This window comes from Phaseolus vulgaris, chromosome 3 (assembly GCF_000499845.2).
Source record: "Phaseolus vulgaris cultivar G19833 chromosome 3, P. vulgaris v2.0, whole genome shotgun sequence".
NCBI classification, from domain to species: Eukaryota; Viridiplantae; Streptophyta; class Magnoliopsida; order Fabales; family Fabaceae; genus Phaseolus; species Phaseolus vulgaris.
The window spans coordinates 1,967,637-1,992,354 of NC_023757.2; the positions used below are offsets into that span (position 1 = coordinate 1,967,637).

A 24,718-nucleotide genomic window follows, 5' to 3' on the forward strand; every position below is an offset into this window, starting at 1 on the left:
CAAGCAAAATAACTATAATAATATAATATCTAATATTAATAATAATTTATATTTATCGAAGAAATTTTTTTCTTTGTAAAATTTTAGTGATTTTGTGGTTTATTTGAATTGGTTAGTTTATCACTTCACTCTTTTTTTGTTCCTACTTGAAGAATGAGTGTTTTAAGATTCAAGCATTGTTTGTTTCTCTTCTAAAATTAATGAAAAAAATGGTTTTTTCTATGAGTTGTGTGTAAGATTGGTCATCATTTTCTACACGTTAAGCCTTCCACACTCCATTTTTAACATATATATAAACTTAACTATCTTCACTACTTAACCATCTTCTTCTATTCCAACTCACAAATTACACTATTCTCTTTTCTTCTCTTCTTCCAATTTTTCTCATCCATGGCTTCTTCTCCTTCCTCACAAACCACAAAACAAAAGGGTATGTTTTTCTTTTCATGGATGTGTTTTGAGTTTTCTCCATTTTAATGGTGCTACTCTTTATATTTTGCAATAAACTATTTTGTTTCTTATATATGTGCTTATCTTTCATTTTTGAAAAATTTAGGTTTAATAAAAAAAATCATATTCATGAAGATTTCTTCAATTTCATCCCACTATTTTTAACACTTTTAATTTGGTCTCAATTAAAAAAAATAGTTAAAATAGTTTTTTTTTCAAGAGAGTAATAACATTTAGGATAGTTATTAGATAGCTAATTAGATACTAATTTAAAAATTATTTATTAATAATTGAAATTATATAAAATATTATTAATTATTTTTATATAATTTAGTTAATATAATTGACTAATTATTTATCTTTGAAATTAGCCTTTATTTAATAATTTTATTATAATTGAACATTCTAACAAAAAATGAAACCTAATATATTTTTAGTCAAACTTAATTTATTGATACATGACACATTCACATATACAACATATGGAAATAATAATAATAATAATAATAATAATAATAATACCGTCATTATGAATTTAAAAAAAATATATATTAACTTGTTTCTTTTAAATATCAAAATGAAAACATTCAAAAGGAAACAAAATTTTAAAAAAAATATTATAATAAAGAATTTCTTTTCTTAAACCTAAAATTTATAATCACCATTTTTAGTCTTTATAAAATAAGACAATTTTGATTTTAGTCACCATAAAATATTTTCTTTGATTTGCATACCTTTAAAATTTAAAATGATTGCATTTTATCTAATTATTAAATACTTGTTAACACATAATCTAATTCACAAAATTATTTCTCTCCAACTTTTCATATTCTCATCTACAATTAATAGAGATATTAAGCACTTTATAAGAAATAATTACTCATATATGACAGTCCAAAATTATATATATGTCATTAAAATAATATTTTGTGTTTATTATAATGTTATGTTATGTTGTTAAAATAGGTGGCGAGAAACCAATCCCAGTTCATGAAAACGTTATGCAGAAGCATGCTGCTTTCTTTGACAAGAATCAAGATGGTGTCATTTATCCATGGGAAACTTTTCAAGGTTACTTTTTCTTTCCCTTTAACCTCATTTTTAGGCTTTTAGTTGCACTTTTGTAATTGCAATTCTAATAGAAGAAAAATTAAGATGTTTTTTCATTCCTCACTTCTTAATATTACTAAAAGAATAATTAAATAAAATTTTAAAAACTAAAAATAATTAATTATTATATTGACTAGATTGGATATTATTCTATAGACTAAAAAAATTATTGGTATACGAAGTAATTCAATTATTAATAAATAATTTCTAAATTGTTATGTAGAGTAGTTGATAGCTAAAATTTTGGTAGCTAAATAAATATCAATTTAGAAACTATTTAGTAGTAATAGAAACTATTTCGGATACCAATACATTTTTTAATTCCTAAAATAATATTCAATTTAACTAATATAACTAATTATTATTTATCTCTAATTAGTTTATATTTAATAATCTTCTCACTAAAAAAACTCAATTGACTTACATTCTTAATTTTTTAATACACTACAATCTCATTCTTAATACACTACAATAAAATCATTAAATAAAAAATAATTTTAGAGACCAAAATAATTAGTTACTATTTGATTAAATTAAAAACTATTTTATAAACTAAAAAAAGCTATTAATATCTAAAATAGTTTATATTATTAAAAAAAAATTATAAAATAGTTTATAAATTAGTATGTAAGCATTAGCTACCAAAGTTTTAACTATTTATTACTTTATATTTTAAATTAGTCTTTTAAAGACTAATTTAGAATTAAAATATTAGTTACTAGGTAACTAATTAAATACAAATTTAGAAACCATTTTATAAATTTTTATTAATAATAGAAACTACTTTAAATTAATATCTAATTTAGTTAATATAATAACTAATTATATTATATCTCTAAATTTGCTTATTATTTAATGATTTTTTATATATTTAAAAAATATGAAGTTATTTAGTAACTTATTTTAATAAAAAAATGGAATTTTAGTACATATAAAAAACTTTAAATAACTTTTATTTAAGAAAAAAAAGAAGAGATTTCACTCTCTGGGTTAACATTTCTTTTATGTTTTTACAAAATAATTCGTGTGAATCATCGATTCTTTTTTTACAGAAAATATTATAATTTTTATTTATGATTAAATGCAGGGTTACGTGAAATTGGAAACGGGATCGTTTCGTCTATTGGGCTTTCTATGTTCATCAATTTGGGTCTTAGTCAAACCACTCGTCCAGTACTTCTCTTTATTCCTTTTAAATCTTTTATTTTCTCAATTTTTTTATGTTTATTTTACTATTTGATAGGAAAAAAACTATATTATTTTAACCTCAGTATTTTAAAAAAGAAATCTCGAGGATCTAATTTTGTTCATTACCTCCATTATTGTTTATGTTTAAATTTTATAACCATTATTATTTTTAAGATTAAGTTTTTGGCCATTGATTATAGAGTAAGTGTAAAAAAGTAGAAGAAATAATTTCAATAATAAAAATTTATTGTCCTTAATGTGGTATATGATGACATATGTGTTCAAACCAAGAATTATAATATTTTAAAAATATATATTTGTAATTAAATAATTTTTTATGGTTCAAAATCTAATGTCACGTGATACTCATCAATAAATAATTTATTAGAAGTTATTATATAAGCTTTTAATATGTCTAGTTAAATAGATGTAAAAGTGGGTGTGAGTAAATAATATATATATATATATATATATATATATATATATATATATATATATATATATATATATATATACCTAAGTAATGAAAACTTGTTGGACCAAAAAATATAAAAAAATGTTAAATTATATCATAAAATCAGGTGAAAAAAAGTAGTAAAAAAATGACAAAATTGGTAAAAATTAGATTAAAAAAACTTATTAACATATTATTTTATTTTAGAAAATAACCTAATATATTTTATATTTTCTTTTCTATTCTATCCATAAAATTGTTATTATTAATAAACATAGATGTATAATGTTGAAATATCAACTTGAGTACAATAACATATTTTATTTTAAATTTTCATTCATTTTAAATCTAAAAAAACATATAAATTTATATTTATTTTAGTTTTTAATATCATAAAATTATGATATTATATTTTTAATATTATGTTACGCGTTTTTTAATTATTATAATAAATTATTATTATGATTCAACATTGATTCGATCATTAAACTTGTAATTAATATCTTGGCTGATTGAATAATCACTCTAATTTTAAGAACAAACATATAATTTCCTTAAAACATTTTCTTAATCTATTAATACCCACTTATCTTGGTTCTTTTGTTTTAGGGAAAGTTTCCATCTTTACTTTTCCCAATTGAAATCAAGAACATTCAATTTGGCAAACATGGCAGTGATACTGGAGTCTATGATAATGAAGGAAGGTAGTAAAAAATTTTCACTAATTTCATATTGTTGTTTTAATTTTCTGATAATATTAGTTAATTTATGACCATTTTTCTAGGTTTGTTCCTTCAAAATTTGAAGGGATTTTCAGCAAACATGCACATACTCATCCAAATGCCCTAACATATGATGAACTAATGGAGATGATGCAAGCAAATAGAGACCCCAAAGATTTCAAAGGAAGGTATAAATTTTTGCCTTTTAATTTCTATCATTATTACATTATAAGAAAATCATTAAATAATTATTACAAGAAAATTATTAAATAATAATTAAATTTAGAGACAAAAAATAATTAGTCACTATATTATTTAAATTAAATACTAATTTAGAGATTACAAAATTATTAATATCTAATGTGGTTTCTAATATTAATAAAATATTATAAATTAGTCTCTAAAATACTAATAAAGACTAAATTAGAACATAAGTTCACTAAAAGAAAATCATGAAATAGAAACCAATTTTAAAAACTAAAAATAATTAATTGATATAAAGACTAAATTAGAGACTATTTTATGGACTATTTGGTTTCTAAATTAGTTTATATTATTGTTAAATGGTTTCTAAATTGATATCTAATTAGCAACCAAAGTTTTTGCTACCAAATTTATAAATCAAATAATTGGTAGTTAAAACCTTGGTAGCTAATTAGATACCAATTTAGAAATTATTTAACAATAATAGAAAATAATTTAAAAACTATTTTTTTTTTAAGTTTCTAAAATGGTATATAATTTAGTTACTATTCAAACTAATTATTTTAGTCTCTAAAAATTGGTTTATATTTGATGATTTTTTTGTAGTGGTAGTTAGTAGTTAGTATCTAAAACATAGTAGTTAATCGTTAGATACCAATTTAGAAACTATTTATAAATTTTTATTAATAATAAGAACTATTTTAGATACTAATAATTTTTTAATTTATAAAATGGTCTATAATTAGTCAATACTGACTAATTATTTTGATATTTAAAATTAGTTTTTATTTAATAATTTTGTTGTAGTGATGGAATAAACATTTTCACTATTAATTATCATTATTTTCTAATAAAAAATATTAACATGTATTGAAAGGATTGGTGGGTTGGTTGAATGGAAAATCCTTTACAAAGTTGCCAAAGACAAGAATGACTTACTACAGAAGGAAACAATAAGAGGAGTTTATGATGGAAGCTTGTTTGAAATGTTGAAAAAGGAGCATTCAACACAACAAAAGAAGTGATTCATTTTTTAAGTTAATGATAATTTTTCTTTTTCTTTCATATATAGACACAATAATGTGTAAAAACAAGAATTTGTTCAAGATGGTGAAGTTGATTTTTAAGAATAGAGAGTGATAGTTTATTTAATTTGCTTTGGGTTTATTTGTTCAAGTTAAATGTATATATGTCATCTATCATATACATATATATTTGGAATTTGTTAAGTTTAAATTCATTGTTGTGGTGTGTATATAATGAAATAAGAAAGAAATTTAATTATCTACAATTTATTTGTATTATTGAACTTCTAATTGAAGTAACTAACATCTATAATTGAACTTCTAATTGAAGTAATGTCCTCATAGCATTTGTTTTTAATTTTAAACAACCATTTTCCTATAAATAGATTTTTTTTTTATAAAATGTAAGTATAATAAAATTCTTCCAATAAAATAAAAGTTGGACAAATATCTTAAAAAAGTAATATGATAAAACGAAACCTATCAAAAAAAAATCATGAAATAGAAACCAATATTTAGAAACAAAAAATAATTAATTGTTATAATGACTAAATTATAGACCATTTTAGAATAAAAAAATAATTAATTGTTATAATGACTAAATTATAGACCATTTTAGAATAAAAAAAAATTGATTTTTAAATTAATTTTTATTATTTTTGAATGGTTTCTAAATTAGTGTCTAATTAACAACCAATTATTTAGATTTTAAATTTGGCAGCAAAAACTTTGGTTACTAATTAGACACAAATTTAGAAACCATTTAACAACAATATAAACTAATTTAGAAACCAAAATTGTTTTTAGTCTTTAAAATGTCTTTAATTTAGTCAATATAACAACTAATTATCTCTAAAAATTAGTTTCTATTTCGTGATTTTCTTGTATAAAAAATAAATTAATATTTTATATAATTTTTTCTTAAAAATTATCATCATTATTGAAATTGACATCTTAATTAAATTGAGAAAAAAATATTAAATTTATAATTATTTTTACAAATTATTACAATAATAAATAATATATATTTCTGTAATTAAAAATGTAATTAATTTGTTACTATTAAGAACATGTTTAAACAAATTATAAGGAATTTGAAAAATAGAAATATAAAGTCAAAATTAATTTATACATAAATTTAAAATTAGAAAATTGACATAACAACTTATAAAAAGTTATTAATTTTTATTGTTTAATAGAAAAATTTAAAAGGAAAAATTGTTACATAAATGCCAGCTAAAAAGTTATTAGGTGTATCTGCTCAACAGCCTAACACAAATGGATCTTCTTTGTTTGGCACGTCGGCATCACATGTTCTATCAATTTCATTTCTTTAGATCAACCAAACGGGAAAATATTCAATAATCACGTTACATTTAACACGATCAAACTTGCCATACATGTCACTTTTTCAGGAATTTTGGATTCTATTTATAAAAAATCATTAAATAAAAATTAATTTTAGAGATAAAAACTAATTAGTTGGTAGTAACTAAATTAAAAATTAAAAAAAAAATTATTAATTTCTAAATTAGTTTCTATTATTGATAAATAGTTTCTAAATTGCTATCTAATTAGTTATCAATTATTTACATTCTAAATTTGGTAACAAAAATTTTGGTAACTAATTAGATACTAATTTAAAAATTATTTATCAATAATAAAAATTAATTTTAAAATTAAAAAAAATAATCTTTAAAATAGTCTCTAATTTAATCAATATAACAACTAATTATTATTATTTTTTAAATTGATTTTTATTCAATAATTTTTTTTATAGAAGTTTTTTATCTAATTTTATTCAACTTACAGAAAATATTAATATTCTAAAATATATATATTTTTTATATTAAAACTAATATAATTTAAATATAAAATAGATGAATAACACCAAAAGTCAATTACATAATTTAGATTCTTTTTACTGTTGTTTGCAGCATCAACTTTTGACTTGCAAAACCATTTAACTTTTCTATAAAGCAAGTAGTACTCATTCCATACAATTGCTTTTCTTGGAGTGTATGGAATAAACTTCTTTATTCTTTTCATGAAAATTTTTAGAAAATAAATAGTAGGAAATGATATTGATGTATACTTAGAACTATTCATCAATAGAATCCAAAGGAGTTATGGTTGGATAGTGCGCTAGTATTTGACTATTAAAAAAAATAAATGTTTTCATTACGAGCAACTTTGTTGTAGATAATTAGTGACTTTTTTAGGATAGGTATATGGATGAAACATGTACACTAGTCTTAATTGCACTACTTGTAACTTTGACATAAACTCTTGTTGGCTATATAGGGAAAAAAATAGTTTAATGGGATGTTGTCGATTTTTACATAGAGAGTACAAATTCATATTGATTTTCTATCTCTTTTTAATGGAAGAAATAAATTAAAGGATGCACCAATACCTTTATTATGGGAAGACATATTTAAACAACTTGAGGGTCTCAATGTTACATTTGGAAAACCATTAGAGCCTACAAATACAAGTAAGAGGGTTTGAGGAAAGAATGTTGCCAAAGTTGTTGGAGAAGAACAATGGAGAAAGAAAATTTTGACCTTCTTTATTGGGAAACCAACATAAACCAACTTGTTATGTCAGTGTATAGATGCTACGCATATTCAAAAAAACATTTATGACAATGTTTTGTATACTTTATTTAATGACCCTAAGAAATTAAAAGATAATCTTGAAGTCCAAAAGGTTCTTAAAGACATGTGTATAAAGAAATAACTTTGGCCACATGATAAAGGAAGATTTCTGACAAGTTTGTTTTCATTGTCAAAAGTAAAGAAGAAAACTTTTTTGCAAACATTGAAAAATGTCATTTTATACAATGTACTAAATGATAGGTGTTGTGACCATTGGAATAAGACCATCATCTTATATTTTGCAGTGTCCATAAAAAACACAATTTTTTTAATGTAACAATTATATTTCCAATTTAATTAGACGGTAGTTATGATATTAACCATCATTGATTTCAACTTTTGATGAAATGTTTAGGTAATTATTTTTAATAAAGTTATATTTAATTACAAAATCTTGGTCTTACTTTTATTTGATGGTATTTTTGTTCATATGTTTTCTTTAGATGATGTCCATGAATAGGAGAATTTGTTACAAAAAAATATCATTACCTACTGAAAATTATGGTTTTTTATAGAAGAATTCTCATCTCAAATCCCAAATTAGTTGCTAAAAAACGAGTTACTTATAAATTTGTTTATCAAGATTTAGTCTTGCAAAATTATTTTGAATCTTTTTCAAGTCATGAACAGGAGGCTCAAAAGTCATGTTAGGTCATCTTGATAGCGAATATATTATAAGAAGCCAATTTGATATCTAAGTTATGGGCTGAAAAATATTGACAAAGATAATCATTAAGTGAATATAATGAACTGGTTCTAACCTTCAAGAGATCAAAATGCCCTTCTAAAACTGAAGTGAATATGACCTCCAAACTAAGTCAACCCAAGAAAAAAATAATGATAATGACGTGCATCAATATCATATAATTTTATCACATTTGTTGAATACAAACAAATATTAATGTGATTTGATTTTTGAGATTCAATCGTCCCTATTTGTTGTTTTTATATGAACTAAACATTAGAGAATTAGAGAATCTTCTTTTGTTTGCCTTATTTTCTTTGTTTAATTTTTATTTTTTAATTTAAACTCTGAATGTAGTTGCTAAGGCTATTCTTATGGATTTTTTATTTTATTTTTTCTGTAAAAGTTTGATTTAGTTTCCTTTTTTTATTTTATGCTATTTTTCATTTGATAACCCTTTAACATTAGTTCTTAACAAAATTTGTAAAAATACTTTTCTATATTAAAGGATGAATTATTTTTTATTAAAAATAAAAGATAAAATGTTGTGGCGTGTGAAACTTAATTATGGTGGCAGATATGATCCTTCAATAATTTCTGGCAACTTCAAACCATATTGTGGGGACACTTTGCTTTCAATTTAAGACAGTCCATAAATGGTAAGAAATTAAATGCTCTTTAGTCATACATGGTTTTGTCACTTCAAAATTAAAAACAATATATATAATTGCTTATTCTTCAAAAGTTCTTTCCAGAAGTTATTACAAAATAAGTGATTGTGCTTTTTTAAAACAGTCTGATCTTTTAAATTACGTCACACATTGAATTTGAATCTTCTGAATATAAAAATTGAGAGTTTTTTTTTTCTTTTTCAGCATAAAAATGGAGAGTTAAGAGAGCTTTATGATCCTTTTCAAATGAGTTTAGTTTACTTAAACTATTTATGGTCTAATTTTGGTATATAGGGCTTAAAGCAATATTCAAATATCTTTGATTTTTTAAATAAAATTATCATTACAAGAAAATTATCAAATAAAAATTAATTTTTAGATACCAAAATAATTAATAGTAACTAAATTAGAGATCATTTTAAAAAATAAAATTTTTATTATTGTTAAATAGTTTTTAAATTAGTATCTAATTAGCAACTAAGATTTTTGTTATCAAATTTAAAATCTAAATAATTAGAAAGTAAAACCTTGGTAGCTAATTAAATACCAATTTAAAAATCATTTAACAATAATAATAGAAACTAATTTAGAAACTAAAAATTTATTTAGTTCTTAAAATGTCTTTAATTTAGTCATTATAATAACTAATCATTTTTTATCAATAAAAATTAGTTTTTATTTCATAATTTTATTGTATCTTAGATTTTTTAAATAAAATTATATATGTTATTTGATTTGTTTCATTTGTTTGTTTTTATTTATTATTTTCTTATTTGTTCGATACAATTTCCAGAAATGATATTTTATCCAATGTTGATCATGATGGTTTCTTTTTTCTTTTCCTTTTATTTTTTCAATTAAAGCAAACAAATATTGTCATCATAAATAATAGAAAGAACAAAAAAAAAATATTGTAATCATAAAAGTCTATATAAAGGTGAACATGTGGGACACCAAGAATTATGAAGACAGGAAGAAAATTACTGTCACACATATGGAGGGTAACTCTTTTTGTTTTCTTTATTATAAATATATTTTTTCATTTCTAAATAATTAATAATATTATGTTACAAAGTCAACTTTAAGTCTAACTCAACCCATAAAATCGGCTTATAGAATTGAGGTTTGTAAACTCTAATCTCTAGTCGATGTGAGATCTCCAACGTGTTTACACATTTATATACAATGAAAAACTTTAATCTCTAGTCGATATGAGATCTCGAACGTATTATAAAGTAAAGTTTTCATAGAATAATAGTCTTTTTCCCAATTTTTGTACTGGGAAAATTCTAGAACAAAATGATTTGAATGTTGATCTTCCAAAAGCAATTAAATGCCATTCCCACATGAACATGCAGAAAGAGATATCACAGCTGTTGCGTTATGTGGAAGAAGAAGCAAAAGATAGGAATCAGATTATGAAAGATCTTACACGTGTCCAATTCTCAGGGCCATGATTGCTTCATCATATGCACCCCACACCTATATATATATATACACATATAGATACACATCTCAGCTCATATATATCTTTTCATAGCTTATTATTACCAAAAAACTGTATTTTGCTTCTGAATTTGGTTCACCACATGGCTTCTTCACCACCCTCACTCAACCAGAAACAAGAGGGTATGCATGAAATAGCTCTGTGTTTCATTTTTTTGGGTTATGTTTTCATAGAAATTTCTATTAAAAGTGTGTTTTTTCTGTGAAGGTAATTTGAAAAACTTTCTGTAATTGTTTTTGCTTGATCCAATGAACATGTTTGCAGGAGTAGCAGCAGGACCAATTGGAGAAAAATCCATTTCAGTTGAAGAGAACGTTCTGCAGAAGCATGCTGCATTCTTTGACAGAAACAAAGATGGTCTCATTTATCCATGGGAAACTTTTCAAGGTTTTCACTGCTTTTCCTTTCCCTTTCAACTATCAGTTTTTTTTTTCCTTCTTGCAATCTGGTCCTTTTGGAGAAAACAAGATTAGGGCTTTTAGGGAAGAATCTGTCCAAAAGATCATGCCAATGATGTACAGAAAAGCATAAAAACCAGAACTAATCAGTAATACTCAAAGGAAGTGAGATTTTCTGTAATCGAATGAAATACTTGTTTACTGTAAGAAAAAATCAAATTTTAGATGATTATTGTTATTTGAAGATTAAGTTTTGATGTCAAGTTGATGATTGTCTCTAGAGATCTAACAGAAGATCGATGATTCTTCCTTTACTTAAGAGAAGATCGATGATTCTTCCTTTACTTAAGAGAAGATCGATGATTCTTCCTTTACTTAAGAGAAGATCGATGATTCTTCCTTTACTTAAGAGAAGATCGATGATTCTTCCTTTACTTAAGAGAAGATCGATGATTCTTCCTTTACTTAAGAGAAGAAGATGATTCTTCTTCTTAAGTTAGAAGATGATTCTTCTTACTTAAGAAGAAGATGATTCTTCTTACTTAAGAAGAAGATGATTCTTCTTACTTAAGAAGAACAACGAGACAGAGGGATGTCAAGTTGTATAATAATACTTAATATCAAAATTTTTATTAACTGAGATCTTATAAATTTTTATTTTGATTAAATGCAGGTATGCGTGAAATTGGGAGTGGGATTTTATTGGCGACTGGAGGTGCTATATTCATCAATGTGTTTCTGAGTGGGAGTACTCGTCCTGTAACTCTCTCTATCTCTTTTTCCAAATCTCTAATATCTTTTTTCTTTAACCAAAATGGAAATACTTGGTCGTTTACATTTTCCTTTTCTAGTAATCAACTCATGTTTATGTTTCTTTTGGTTAGGAATGACAAATTGGATCACAACTATTCCCTCCTTTTTGTTTTTTATTTTTATTGATTTTTTTTTAAATTAAAGTTTATTTTTTTTCTAATGACTTTTTGGATGATTTAAAATGAAATTTATTAAAAGGGGTTATTTTGAATAAAAATTATTCATTGAGAGTAAATAAAAAGGGTGATGGTGAATAATAGAAGGAAAGAAAGAGATAAGAGTGGTGGAATAAGAATAATGATTTGATCTCAGTTTATCCCTTACCCATAATGCATCTTATCCCTTCCCCATACTTTAACAAAATTCTTATCTTCAAAATAATTTGTGCCCATTAAATAATGATTGATTCTTAGCTCATATTCAACACATTTTTCCACATACAGTACTTGCAATTATTTCAATAATCCTTTTAAACAACTCTCACTATAGTAATCAATTTTAATAGTTACAATTTTTTCAAAGTGAATACTTGATAATTACAATAAATTAGAGTAATTACATATTATCTTTCTGTAGTCATCAATTTTAATGACTGTTTTTAGTGTAGTATTTTTTTAACAATTTTATCTTTATTATAAATAAAATTCTGATAATTAATTAACCATGGCATATAATGTTCATTTTCAATTAAATGTAACTAAAAATTAACAATAATATTTTATTCTAAGCAGTCTGTGTGAATCGAAATTATATATTAACTTACCCAGTTAATAATAATTTCGTTATCTATAATACATTTAGTAAAAAAGATACACATTTAGTTGATTCAATAACTTGTTTGATATTTTAAATACTACTGATTAATTAAAATAAAATGCTAAAAAATGTCTGTTTTCTATCACTTATTAACTTCTAATGGTGCAGGGAAAGTTTCCATCTTTACTTTTCCCAATTGAAATTAAAAATATCCAACGAGGCAAACATGGAAGTGACACTGGAGCCTATGATACTGAAGGAAGGTATAGTTTATTAAAAAAAAATATTTTTTTTAATCATTTTAGTTACTTAATTATAAAAAAATTAAGTTATATCATTAAAAAAATTAAACTTTAAACATAACTCAATCTTATAAAATTAACTTATAAGATAACAGATCCGATAGTGTATAGGGAACTGTTGTGGCAGGAAATATCTCTAGTTGTGATGTTTTTAAACATAACTCAATCTTATAAAATTAACTTATAAGATAAAATATCTCTAGTTGTGATGTTTGCTGCTCTGGTTCCCTTTTTCAACCGTCATACAGAAACTACTTCGCACCTATTATGAAATGTTCTAATCTTTAGTCGATATGAGATCTTATATATATATTTTGACTTGCATATTGATAAATCTGTGTTTTTGTTACACTTATGGTGTATTTTTTAGGTTTGTTCCTTCAAAATTTGAAGCAATTTTCAGCAAGCATGCACATACAAATCCAAATTATTTGACATATGATGAGTTGAAGGAGATGATTAAGGCAAACAGAGAGCCTAAGGATTTAGCAGGAAGGTGAGTTTGTGATATATATTATAGAATTGAATAGGTTCTTAATATTATATTATTGAGAGTAATTGTTGAGATGTTGCAATGAAACAGAATTGGTAGTTTCGTGGAATGGAGCGTACTTTACAAAGTTGCTAAAGACAAAAATGGTTTGCTGCAAAAAGATGCAATCAGAGCTGTTTATGATGGAACCTTGTTTGAACAGCTCAAGAAACAACGTTCTTCAACCAAAAACAACTGAAAATCGCACATTCAAAGTCTATGTTTTTTTTTTTGTGTTCATCATTCTTGTATTTCCCAACTCAAAGGTATTTTCTGTCTAAAAACTTTGTGCACACTGATGTAAGAAAGACAATATTTTATAACAAACATTTGTATGATGAATAAGTTGGTCCAAACTTATATACTTCTTTCTTTATTTTTTATTTATTTACACTAAAAGTAAAATTGGTCCAAACTTATACATTGTTTTGTTTATTTTATTTATTTATTTACATTATAGGAAAATTGTTAAATAAAAGTTAATTTTAAAAAATAATTAATTATTATTAACTAAATTAGATATTTTTTTTAATAATTAAAATATATATATTAATATATAAATTGATATTTAATTAGTTGTAAAATTCAATATCATATTATTTTTGTTTTTAAAATTAATTAATTTTAATTGAATTCGTAATGTATCGCTGTCATTCTCATCAGAATATTTTTTAATGGAGTATATTACTTTTATGAAATCTAATCATACATTTCAATGTCAATACTTTTTTTTTAATTCAACTTTTTTCTATGACTTTTTAAATAAATAAAAATTTCTCAGATAATTCAAAACAATATTTATATATACCAATATGTTATTGTATAATTCTAGTAATAATTAATTGTCTTTAAATTTGGATTCTTAATGGAGATCTAAGGCGATGAAATATAAGAATTTGTTACTTGTACTTCTATCCAAATATATTGTGGTAGGATAATGTCTTGGCAAAATGAAAATATCAACAAAGAGTATGATTGGGGTCAAAAAGGCCCACATGACCAAAAAAATCCACACAAAAGAGAATCTATAGGATCAAATCTCACCAAAAGTCTTATGGACAATGATCAATCCATGGGATATTTAAAATTGAGAATGAAAAACTTAAAAAAAAGTTTGTATATACATTGTCAACATGGATCTAGTCATATTGAGTTTAAGTTAAGCTGAGACGCATCAAACTTAACGAATTAAAATCACGATTAAGTTAGACTTGACCTAAGTTGGGACAAGTTAGGTCGAGCAAGGGTCGATCAAGCCCAAACAAATCGGAACCATCATGGATTGAGTTATGTTTGACTTATCTAAACTCAAATCAAGTTGGACTCACCTTGGGCATAGTATAGTTGGATCCATACTGGACAAAGTTAAGTCAGACCAATATTTGACTAAGTTGAGTCGCGAGTTGTGTTAGGTACACATCAAGTCGAGTCAATTATTTTTGGGTCGAATCGAGTTAGGCCCACTTTGGGTGCAACCATGTTGGGCCTACAATAGTTCAAGTAGACTCAAGCCCATGTCAGGATGAGTAATGTTGTGTAAACGATAGATAGGTGACAACTTTTTCTTGCACCTATACAAAATTCTTCCTGGACCCCATCATTTTCAGAGAAAACTATTTTGCCTCCTTTAAAAAATGGCTTCCGGATTATTTTTTTCAAAATATTTCTAGAACATCATATTTTATGAATTCCGGATTTATCAATCTGAAAATTAAAAAAAAAATGTGTTCTGAAAAAGGTGTTCCAGTATTCCAGATTTTCTATTCCAGAAATACCCTTTACTTATGGAATCACTATTCCAAAAACACCTAAAATTGTAAAGGATAATTTCGATATATTTGAAGAATGTAGGGTTGCAAGAAGAAAAATGTAGAGGTAAATTGCTTAGATAGGTTAAGTAGAGTGAGACCCATTTGAAACTAAACATGAAAAAGTAGATAAACATTTGTGATAATGTTTTTCAAAAATATTTTGTCTTTTGAAATTTAAACAATATAAAAAAGTTAACGCTTTAAACAATTTTATTTTAACTTTTAATTTTAAAAAAATGACTAGTGGACCAACTCGTTGTGACAGATCTTTGACTTCTAGTTTAATAAGTTAGGTCAAATGGACTAAAAAAAACATAAATTGTAAATCTAAACCTATATCCTAAATCTACATTACTTATTTATATTTATATTGTTTGAAAATAAAAAAATGTGAAATGACAAAAGAAACGTCAATATTATAGTTCTTGTTGATCGAATTCTTTGATTCCATGTACAAATTCTTGAATTTTCCTTGATAATCTTCTTTTTACTTTTACATTTCATAAAGTTTTAAGTAGTTTTTTTTTTCTATCACATTTCATAGTTCTTGTCTTACTTAAATCTTTCTCTCTAAATTCACTCAAATTGTTTTTAAATTTTAATTCCAGCACCCTTTTTCTCATTATTTTCGTACCACATTTATTTCACCACCTTCATCTTCAAGAATCTATTTGGTAATCAATGAGTTTTACATTTACGTTTACTTAAAAAATCAAACATCTTCCATAAATATAAGTATAAGAATATTTTTACAGAGTTGAGTTGCTTTTTTCAGATTTCCACTTTTTAATATATTTCTAATAAGTTTAACAAAATATTTTATATACTCTTTAAATAACTCAAATTGAAACTTTCTCGTGATTATTACTCTACACACACAAAAATCCACATGACCTATTTAATTTTGTATTAAAGTAATCCCAAATTCCATTGAAAACAATTAATTTTATCTCATTTTTCAAATTCACATTCTAATTGAAAAAAAAGTGCTTTCAACAATTTAAGACATGCTTGATAAAAAGAAGATGCACATTAAGTATATCTAGCATTGCTCTTTACTTTTCATCAAACTAAGTATACCACACATCATGAAAATTAAGAAAATTTAATGCAATTTACAATAATCACTTCCAAAGGGTACAAAACAACAAATATGAATTTCATAATTCTCTTCCTTCACAAAAAAATAAAAATAAATTCTCTCTTACTGAATTCAATAAACAAGAAAATGGAGACTGAAAATGAATAAAAATTGCAGGCATAAATTGACATTCACCACCAACAAGTCATTATAGAAATGAGAAGATGGAAGAGGTAGTTTTCTTGATCTAACAACTCATGGCGAACCATTCTCAAAAGAATGACATTGTGAGGAAGAAGACCACTGTAGTATAACAGGGTTGAGATTGAACTTGCTGGTTCACCAACAAAAGATGTCACAAGCCTCACCATTGACCTAAACAATAAAGTTGTAAGAGACTGCACAAAACAAAAAATTGTTACCTAAATAAATACAGATTAAGAACATGCTTAGAGAAAATTGATTGACTAACAAATTTTGTATAAGCTAATAATACCAATTGTCTTTTTATACATTTTTTTATCAGCAAAGAATAAAATGAAGTTAGAGATCCTACCTTCATTAGAGATTAAAACATTTCATAGTATATAAAGTGGTGCAAACCTCACCTTATAAGTCGATTTTATAAAGTTAAATTAGGTTTAAAGTTCACTTCTTAATATGATATCAAAGCTATTTCAAGTCTATTCTAATGAGAGTTTGTTGGGCCTATCGTGCCACCCGCTATCGGACCACTATCAGGCCATTATCGGACCACCCATAAATATATTGTCCCACGCACGAGCTGTCACTTAATATGCGAGGGGTGTTAGAGATCTCACATTGATTAGAGATTATAACATCTCATAATATATAAGATGTTGAGTTATACTTAAAGTCCAGGTAAGAAATATTCCAATTCCTTTACAGGAAACTTCCTCACATAACCTCCTACGATTATATGATGTCTTCAAAACAGAATTCATAACATCTCGACTTTTTTTTTTTTGTGATCAGCAAAAGAAAAACTAGAACTTATACTAGTTTAGAATTGTTTTCAAAAGATTGACATAAGTAATTGACCAACATAATTAACTCCTTATACATAACTAAAAGAAAACTGAATTTGTTCTCTTATTCTTTTTATGGAGAACCCTTTTGAAACAAACCCTAATTTTTTGCTCTGAAAATGAAATGAGAGGAAAAATAGACAGAAGAAAGATGGTACTTACCATGATCATTATATTCTGAATGGAGTGAATGAAGCAGCAATGAATTAGTGTAGTTGTAGAAGGGGTTTTGAAATGGAGTTTGGTTGATTTATATGAAGATGGTGGTGAAATGGTGGATCAATAATTGAAAACCCTTATGTTGCTTATCTTTCAAATTCGATGCAGCAGAAATTCAAACCAAACCGTCAGCGTAAGTTCAAATTTATAAATCTCATGCAAATAAATAAAAAAGAGATAATAAACCAATTGTAGAAAAGATAAAAAAAATTGTTTAATTATTTCAAATTTATATAAACTTAAATAGAACAAAGAACAACAGTATTAAATTTGAATTCAATTAAACATGTCATTTGATAATATATTAGTTTACTTTAACATGTTAAATAATTTTTATATGATACTAATTATATAGATGACGTGTTCTTCTTTAGACGTCACAGTCAAATTATATATAATATTTATGGAAAGTTAATTAATTATATATTAATAAAATAAAATAAATAATAGGTAAATCGTTCACTATATCTCAATAAAATGCATATTTAGTAATATTTAAACTAAATAATAAATTATAAGAATCTGTTTTTTTAATAAAATAATTGCATTTCCAACACATTGAAATTTTTTATAATACTATAGAAGATTTAAAGAATTTATATTTAATATTCGTGAGGTTATATCACTACAGAAAAAATTAAGGGTCTTTATGTTGTTATCAATAAAAATAAATAAAAATGATCAATTTTATCATTATATAATCACCATCTTATCTTTATATTTATCGCTATTTTTTTTATTGTGATAAGTTCAAATATCCGAAACCTATTTTTCTTTTCAATGTGTACGGTTATAAGTTATAAAAGGTTACAATGAGTGTATTGAAATTTTGGGAGTGCAGTGAGTAATTTGTGAGGGGTGCAGAAGCAAGGCCTTGTCCTCCTTCCCAACCTTATTTACAATTTGGCTCTTTCTCCCTGCACCCCCAATAAATGATTTCCTGCACCCCATCGTTCTCCAAAAAGACCATTTTACCTCTTTTAAAAATGACTTAAAAATTACTCATTCCAAAATATTTTCGGAATATAATTTCTGAAACACATTTTATGAATTCTGGATTTACCATTTTGGAAACTAAAAAAATATGTTCCAGAAAGGATGTTTTGCAATGACTTTTTGTCTTCTAGATTTACTATTAAAAAAACACATGTTACTTATGGAACCCCTATTCTGAAAATACCTTTTGCTTATGAACTCTTATTCCAAAATTATTTAAAATTATCAAGGATATTTTTGGTATTCATAGAATGTAGGAGTGCAGAAAGAAAAATGTAGGGGTGCATGAAGAAATACCCTTATAATTTTCTTTCATACAAAATTGAGCCCTATGAAGAAAACTTCATGGCTGATTCTCCCTGCACCATATCAATTCAGACCTGTACCCAACACACTGACGTAAAATATTTGTTTTGTCCTTAATGATTTAAAAATTTTGCCTTCTGGATATTCATATCCGTAAGTCAAATTACAAAATTTTGGATATACAAATCAAAAACTAATATGTCACTTCCGAATTTCACCATTCAGAAGCTTACTTGGACAACATAAATGAACTTTCGGATGTCAAGATCCGTAAGCAAACATAAATGAGTTATGCAACTCAATCCTCAACACCATTTACAACATACCATTCCGAATATGAAAATTCAAAACTCATAACTCACTTTCGGATATGACCATCTAGAAACTTAAATGAAATACAAAAATAACTTCCAAATTTGAAATCCAAAAACTATAAAACTCACTTCCAAAATCAAAATCAAAATAATTCTTTTAAATATATCTTATCAAAATCAAACTCAAACTCAATCTATCATTCTTTTAAATACACTAAAAGAATAATAGTTAGAATGATTTTATAAATTATGTTGTTCATAATAATACTTGCAATTTTTAAACTATTTATAGTTTTGTGTAGAATTTCATCATTTGACACATTGGAATATTTTTATTATTGTTATGTGGGTTTAGGTGGTAAGGGAAAAAGATATTAAAATGAATATTATATGATTAATAATAGAAAAGGGTAGCACATGTAGCCACGTGTTACACACACGTGCATATTTTAACAAGGGTTGCGGTACAAGAGATCGCTGTCGGACACCGACAAGAAGTATGGTAAGGTGTGACAGACGCGCACGTGGTCCTATACCGGACTATCAGGTTCTTCTACCGGTAACTCACCAACCTTTCATAATTCCTCATTATTTTCTTTTATTTTTCTTAAGAAAAACAAAACTTGGTGGCCAATATCTCAATATTTGATTCAAACAAATTAATTACTCCATTGCATTTTCAACCCCTTCCTCTCTCAAACTTTTATAAAATCGGTTTATAAAAATTATTTATATCCATTTATATATTATGAAATGCTCTTATCTTTAATCGATATGAAATCTATAATATATTTTTCTCACATTAAGAGTGAGAGCTCGTGCATCAGACAATAACAATATATTATGGTAGGTCTGATAATGTGTGATCTGATAAGACCAACAAACAATCATTATGATAAACTTAAAATGACTCTAATACCATATTAAAAAATGAACTTTAAGTCCAACTCAACTTTATAAAATCGACCTCTAAAATAGGTTTGTATCAACTTATATATTATGAAATGTTATAATATTTAGTTGATGTAAAATCTCCAACTCTTATTTTATATATTATAAATTTTTTTAATCTCTAACTCTTATTTTTTTTATTTTGTTTTTCTACAGTTATTACGACATGTTTTGTTATTATTATTATTATAATAATAATAATTAATAGCTTTATTTTCTATGCCGTGCTTCTCTTGTTGGTTAATGTGAAGAAGGAAGAAGGGTTGCTTGAGTTTAGTTTTTGGGTTGTAAAGAAAGAAACTTTTGAAGTGGGTTTCTGAATTTCTTTAGTCTTTTGCTCTGAAAATGGAGAGGGATTTTCTGGGTCTGAACTCGAAAGAACCACTGGTTGTAGTCAAGGAAAAGATGAATAATGATAGCGGGTGCAAAGACACAGGCATGTTTCTATTATCTTCTTCTTTTTCTCACCTCCACTTCAATGTTTCTTTTCATTTTTTGGTTGCTTTTCAGTGTTTTTTTTGGGAAATTGAACATCTGAACCAGTTACTAAATTTTCTTGGTTGATAAGGTTGGAGATATTTTAGTTTCTATTTGCTCCTTCTTTAAACAATGAAAGCTGTTCCTGCAACTTTACTTCTGCTGCAGCTGCAGAGATGCAGGCATAGGTAGAGGCTCATGTGTGATAGATTTCACTAGTCTAGCTCCACTTTAGAATGATTTTGAGTGAATGTTCAAACACTTCAAAATGGTTCTTATTTATTTAATTTTTATAGCTGATAAAAAAACCAGTGGAGCTAGACATGTTGTGACTCTTGTTTCTATGTTTGAACTTTTGCATGTGACTGTGTATGAAATTTGTAAATTGGAAAAAGAAATGATTCTTCAGTTCTTTTCTACATGATGCTTCTGCACAGTGATGCTTAGATTGATGCCAAGCAGTAAAATTTGACAATCTCCTCTCTTTTCCTCTTCATCTCTTGTGCATCCTTTGCAGTCTATTTAGCTTGTGTTTGGTTTTCTAGATTCTTCAGAGTCACATTGAAATAGCAAATAGCATGATTTTAGTTAAATTTTTAGGTGTTTGGTTTGGTTTCACATGAAGGAATTAATTCTGGGTGCTAAAATGATTTTGGGTTGAAGCAATACAGGTACTGAGTTTTACTACTAATTTGCTTTTATAATAAAAACATCACTTCACTTTTTAAAAAAAAATCAATTTTGCCAACACTCCTACAAAATTCCTGAATAAGATTGAAATTTATGGTGGTGGTTCCTTTGCTGGTGTGTAGGTTTCACAAAGGGAGGAATGGTAAAATGGCCCTTCATGAACAAAGTATCTGTTCATCCTCATTTGATGTTTTTGAATACTCCTCAGGTTTGAATAATACACCTTCTCTCAGTTTTTGTGTATTTGTTCAAAACTGCAAATTAGCACAAAAGTTCGTTGATTAGGCTTTATATTCACTAAAGTGAAGTGAGTCAAACATATTCACTCTCAGCATATCAGATTACTCCAGAAAAATCAGATTTGTACTCTTTATTTTCTGTCCAATATATGGTTTCAGAGGAAAACCTTTTTGTTAATGAAGTTGGTATAGATCTGCTTATGATTTCTACTTATTTAGATCGGAACCTAATCTTTCTGAATTATGAACTTGAACTTTAAATCTCAACCTAACTTGAAGACTTTTTTTATGAGTAAGAAATAATAAATAAATATGAATCACTTTAGAGATGATCTAATCCTTATAAAAAAATAAAATAAAATAAAATGATAGACCCTAATATCCCAACCTAAATCAATCTCTGTCAACTAACACAAAAGCTCAGAATATCAACTACACATGAACCTACTCTTGGTAACAGCGAGTATACTAACACATCAAATTCCAAAAGAACATAAAAAAAAAACCTGTCAAACACAAATTTCCAACAAATAGAGGAACTTAAAAGACCCCTCTTTAGATAGGAACCTAGCTTTAAGACTTATTGCACTATTTCATGTATGTTGGTTCAAAACATCTTTCTGATAGATTTGTTTCTTCTGCTTGATCTCACATTAACAAAGCATAAGCTGATGCTAATCCCTTTGCTTTCACTGAATGTAATTTTCTCAGAAATCTCTCAATCATGATGGACAAGGAGGCATTCATTTTTCCCTGGCACCATATCCTGCACTACATGATGTAGTTTATATGAATCGCCCTCATGATGTGAAGATGCTTTCAGTTCCCAAGCAAACAATTCCAGTTTCCATGGGACATCCATCCCTAAAGAATCATTTTACAACTGTTGGTCAGAATATGAATGCTTCTGGTATGAAACAGCCACTACTCAGGGCAATACCTGTTACAGCACCTCATTCAGTTCTTCCTATAGTTGGTGCTGATGCTGATGCTGCTCCTGGAATGACCAAAACATGGTAATTACACTCTTAGTGCTTGAACAGTTATCTAGAGAGATTATTTGAGTGCTGTACTGCAATGAACAAACTTGTTATTCTCTAACTTGTATCATTTTGAAGTAACCGTGTGAAACCATCTGCATCTGTTCCTAAACTCACTATCTTCTATGCCGGAACTGTGAATGTCTTTGATGATATCTCTCCTCAAAAGGTATTTTCTCTCATTTACTACTAGAAAATCACTAATTAAGAACCAATTTTAGAGACAAAAAATTATTAGTTTCTATATTGATTAAATTAGATACTATTTTAGAGACTAAAAAATTATTGGTTTCTAAATTAGTTTCTATTATTGATAAATAGTTTCTAAATTGGTATCTAATTAACTACCAGTTATTTATATTTTAAAGTTGGTATCTAAACCCTTCATATCTAATTAGATACCAATTTAGAAATTATTTATAATAAAAACAAATTTAGATACCAATAATTTTTTTAGTCTTTAAAATAATATCTAATCTTGTTAATATAACAATTAATTATTTTTTATCTTTAAGATTGTTTTCTATTTAATGATTTTCTTGTAGTGCATTTTTTATTCATATGAATAAAAGAACTCAGTTTTGAAGAGGAGAATGCATCTAATGGTTGATGCTTGACCATTTTTCTTCAGGCACAAGCTATCATGTTGATGGCAAGGAATGACTTATCAGCTGCTTCTAATGTGGTAGTGCCTAATGTTGAGGCACCCAGATTGACACTGGCAGGAGGTGATGGTGTGCATGTTAGTAAAACCATGCCACTTTCAAGTCCTCTATCTCTTTCTTCACATATTGGTGCACAGTCACTTAGTGGTTCAAGTAGCAGTGATGAATTTTTGGCAGCTAAAACATCTGGTGGTACCCCTTTGTCTGTTAACACAGTGGAGACTCCTAAAGTAGTCAACACAACCACCATGCTGCCATCAGGTTCGGTACTTAATGTTTCTTTAGTTCTTCTATTAAAAAATGAATTTTAAGTCTAATTCAATCTCATAAAATCAGCTTTATGAGGTTAAGTTAGGTTTAAATTCCACTTTTTAATATGGTATGTCAGTTCGAACCTATCCTAGCAAGAGTTTGTTGGACTTATTAGACCACTCGCTATAGGATCGTTATTGGACCACTCATAATATGTTGTCACACGCACGAGCTGTCACTCTTAACGTGAGGGGGTTGGAGATTCCACATCGATCAGAGATTAAAACATTTCATAGTATATAAGTGGGTGCAAACCTTACCTCATAAACTAGTTCTATGAAGTTGAGTTAGGCTTAAAGTTCACTTCATAATATCTCCATATATTTCTGCTTTGGGATAAGATAAATTAAATTTATAGTAAACAAGGGATGTATCTCTCTGCTGATATTTGTGTTTGATCATTGCGAAGTGTTTGTATTTAGTAGAATGAGAAGGTTTGCTGAATGAAGTTGACATCTTTTACCCTTTTATGCAGCTGTGCCACAGGCTCGCAAGGCATCATTGGCTCGATTTTTGGAGAAGCGCAAAGAAAGGTTAGTCTATACATAGTTTTTATCACTTCACAAAAAGAAAAAAAATGATTACATGGTAAACAAATTATTGGAGTCTTGAGGTGTTTCTCAATGTAGGGTATTGAGTGCAGCACCATATAACCTCAACAAACAAGAAGTATGAGAATATGGCAGAGCATAGTGCAACTCTTTCAAACACCAGTGCAAGTGAGGGTGCTGATGCACTATTATCAACTGAACAAGGATAGTAGTACTACAAGAAAATCATTAAATAGTAATCAAATTTAAAGATAAAAAAGTAATTAGTTACTATATTAATTAAATTAAATATTAATTTAGAGACTAAAAAATTATTGATATCTAATGTGATTTCTATTATTAATAAAATATTATAAAATATTTTTTAAATTGGTATTTAAATTAGTTACCAAAGTTTTATCTACTAATATTTTAGATTTTAAATTAGTCTCTATAAGACTAATAGAGACTAATTCAGAACATAAGTGGTTAGTAGTTAAAACAATGGTAACTAACAGATATATACCAATTTAGAAACTATTTTATAATATTTTATTAATA

General features: G+C 26.1%; 2 protein-coding genes, 1 long non-coding RNA gene and 1 pseudogene across 3 annotated transcripts; 3 read left to right on the forward strand and 1 right to left on the reverse strand.

The window, feature by feature from the left end:
* Positions 1-319: 319 nt before the first annotated feature.
* Positions 320-5,364, forward strand: LOC137806180 (probable peroxygenase 4). The gene is made up of 6 exons (XM_068606165.1): positions 320-430; positions 1,417-1,521; positions 2,648-2,733; positions 3,812-3,906; positions 3,987-4,112; positions 5,006-5,364. The coding sequence occupies exons 1-6, from the start codon at positions 391-393 to the stop codon at positions 5,151-5,153; spliced, it is 600 nt and encodes a 199-aa protein (XP_068462266.1). The 5' UTR covers positions 320-390; the 3' UTR covers positions 5,154-5,364.
* Positions 5,365-10,559: 5,195 nt separating this feature from the next.
* LOC137806181 (probable peroxygenase 5) lies at positions 10,560-13,837 on the forward strand. The gene is made up of 6 exons (XM_068606166.1): positions 10,560-10,798; positions 10,941-11,063; positions 11,748-11,833; positions 12,812-12,906; positions 13,316-13,441; positions 13,529-13,837. The coding sequence occupies exons 1-6, from the start codon at positions 10,639-10,641 to the stop codon at positions 13,674-13,676; spliced, it is 738 nt and encodes a 245-aa protein (XP_068462267.1). The 5' UTR covers positions 10,560-10,638; the 3' UTR covers positions 13,677-13,837.
* Positions 13,838-16,383: 2,546 nt separating this feature from the next.
* Positions 16,384-17,686, reverse strand: LOC137806182 (uncharacterized). Its single transcript, XR_011080314.1, has 2 exons — positions 17,581-17,686; positions 16,384-16,767 (listed from the first exon to the last, which is right to left on the reverse strand). It is a non-coding gene; the product is annotated as an uncharacterized lncRNA (long non-coding RNA).
* A 2,746-nt stretch (positions 17,687-20,432) lies between these two features.
* On the forward strand, positions 20,433-24,504 carry LOC137806183 (protein TIFY 6B-like; annotated as a pseudogene).
* The last annotated feature ends 214 nt before the right edge of the window (positions 24,505-24,718 follow it).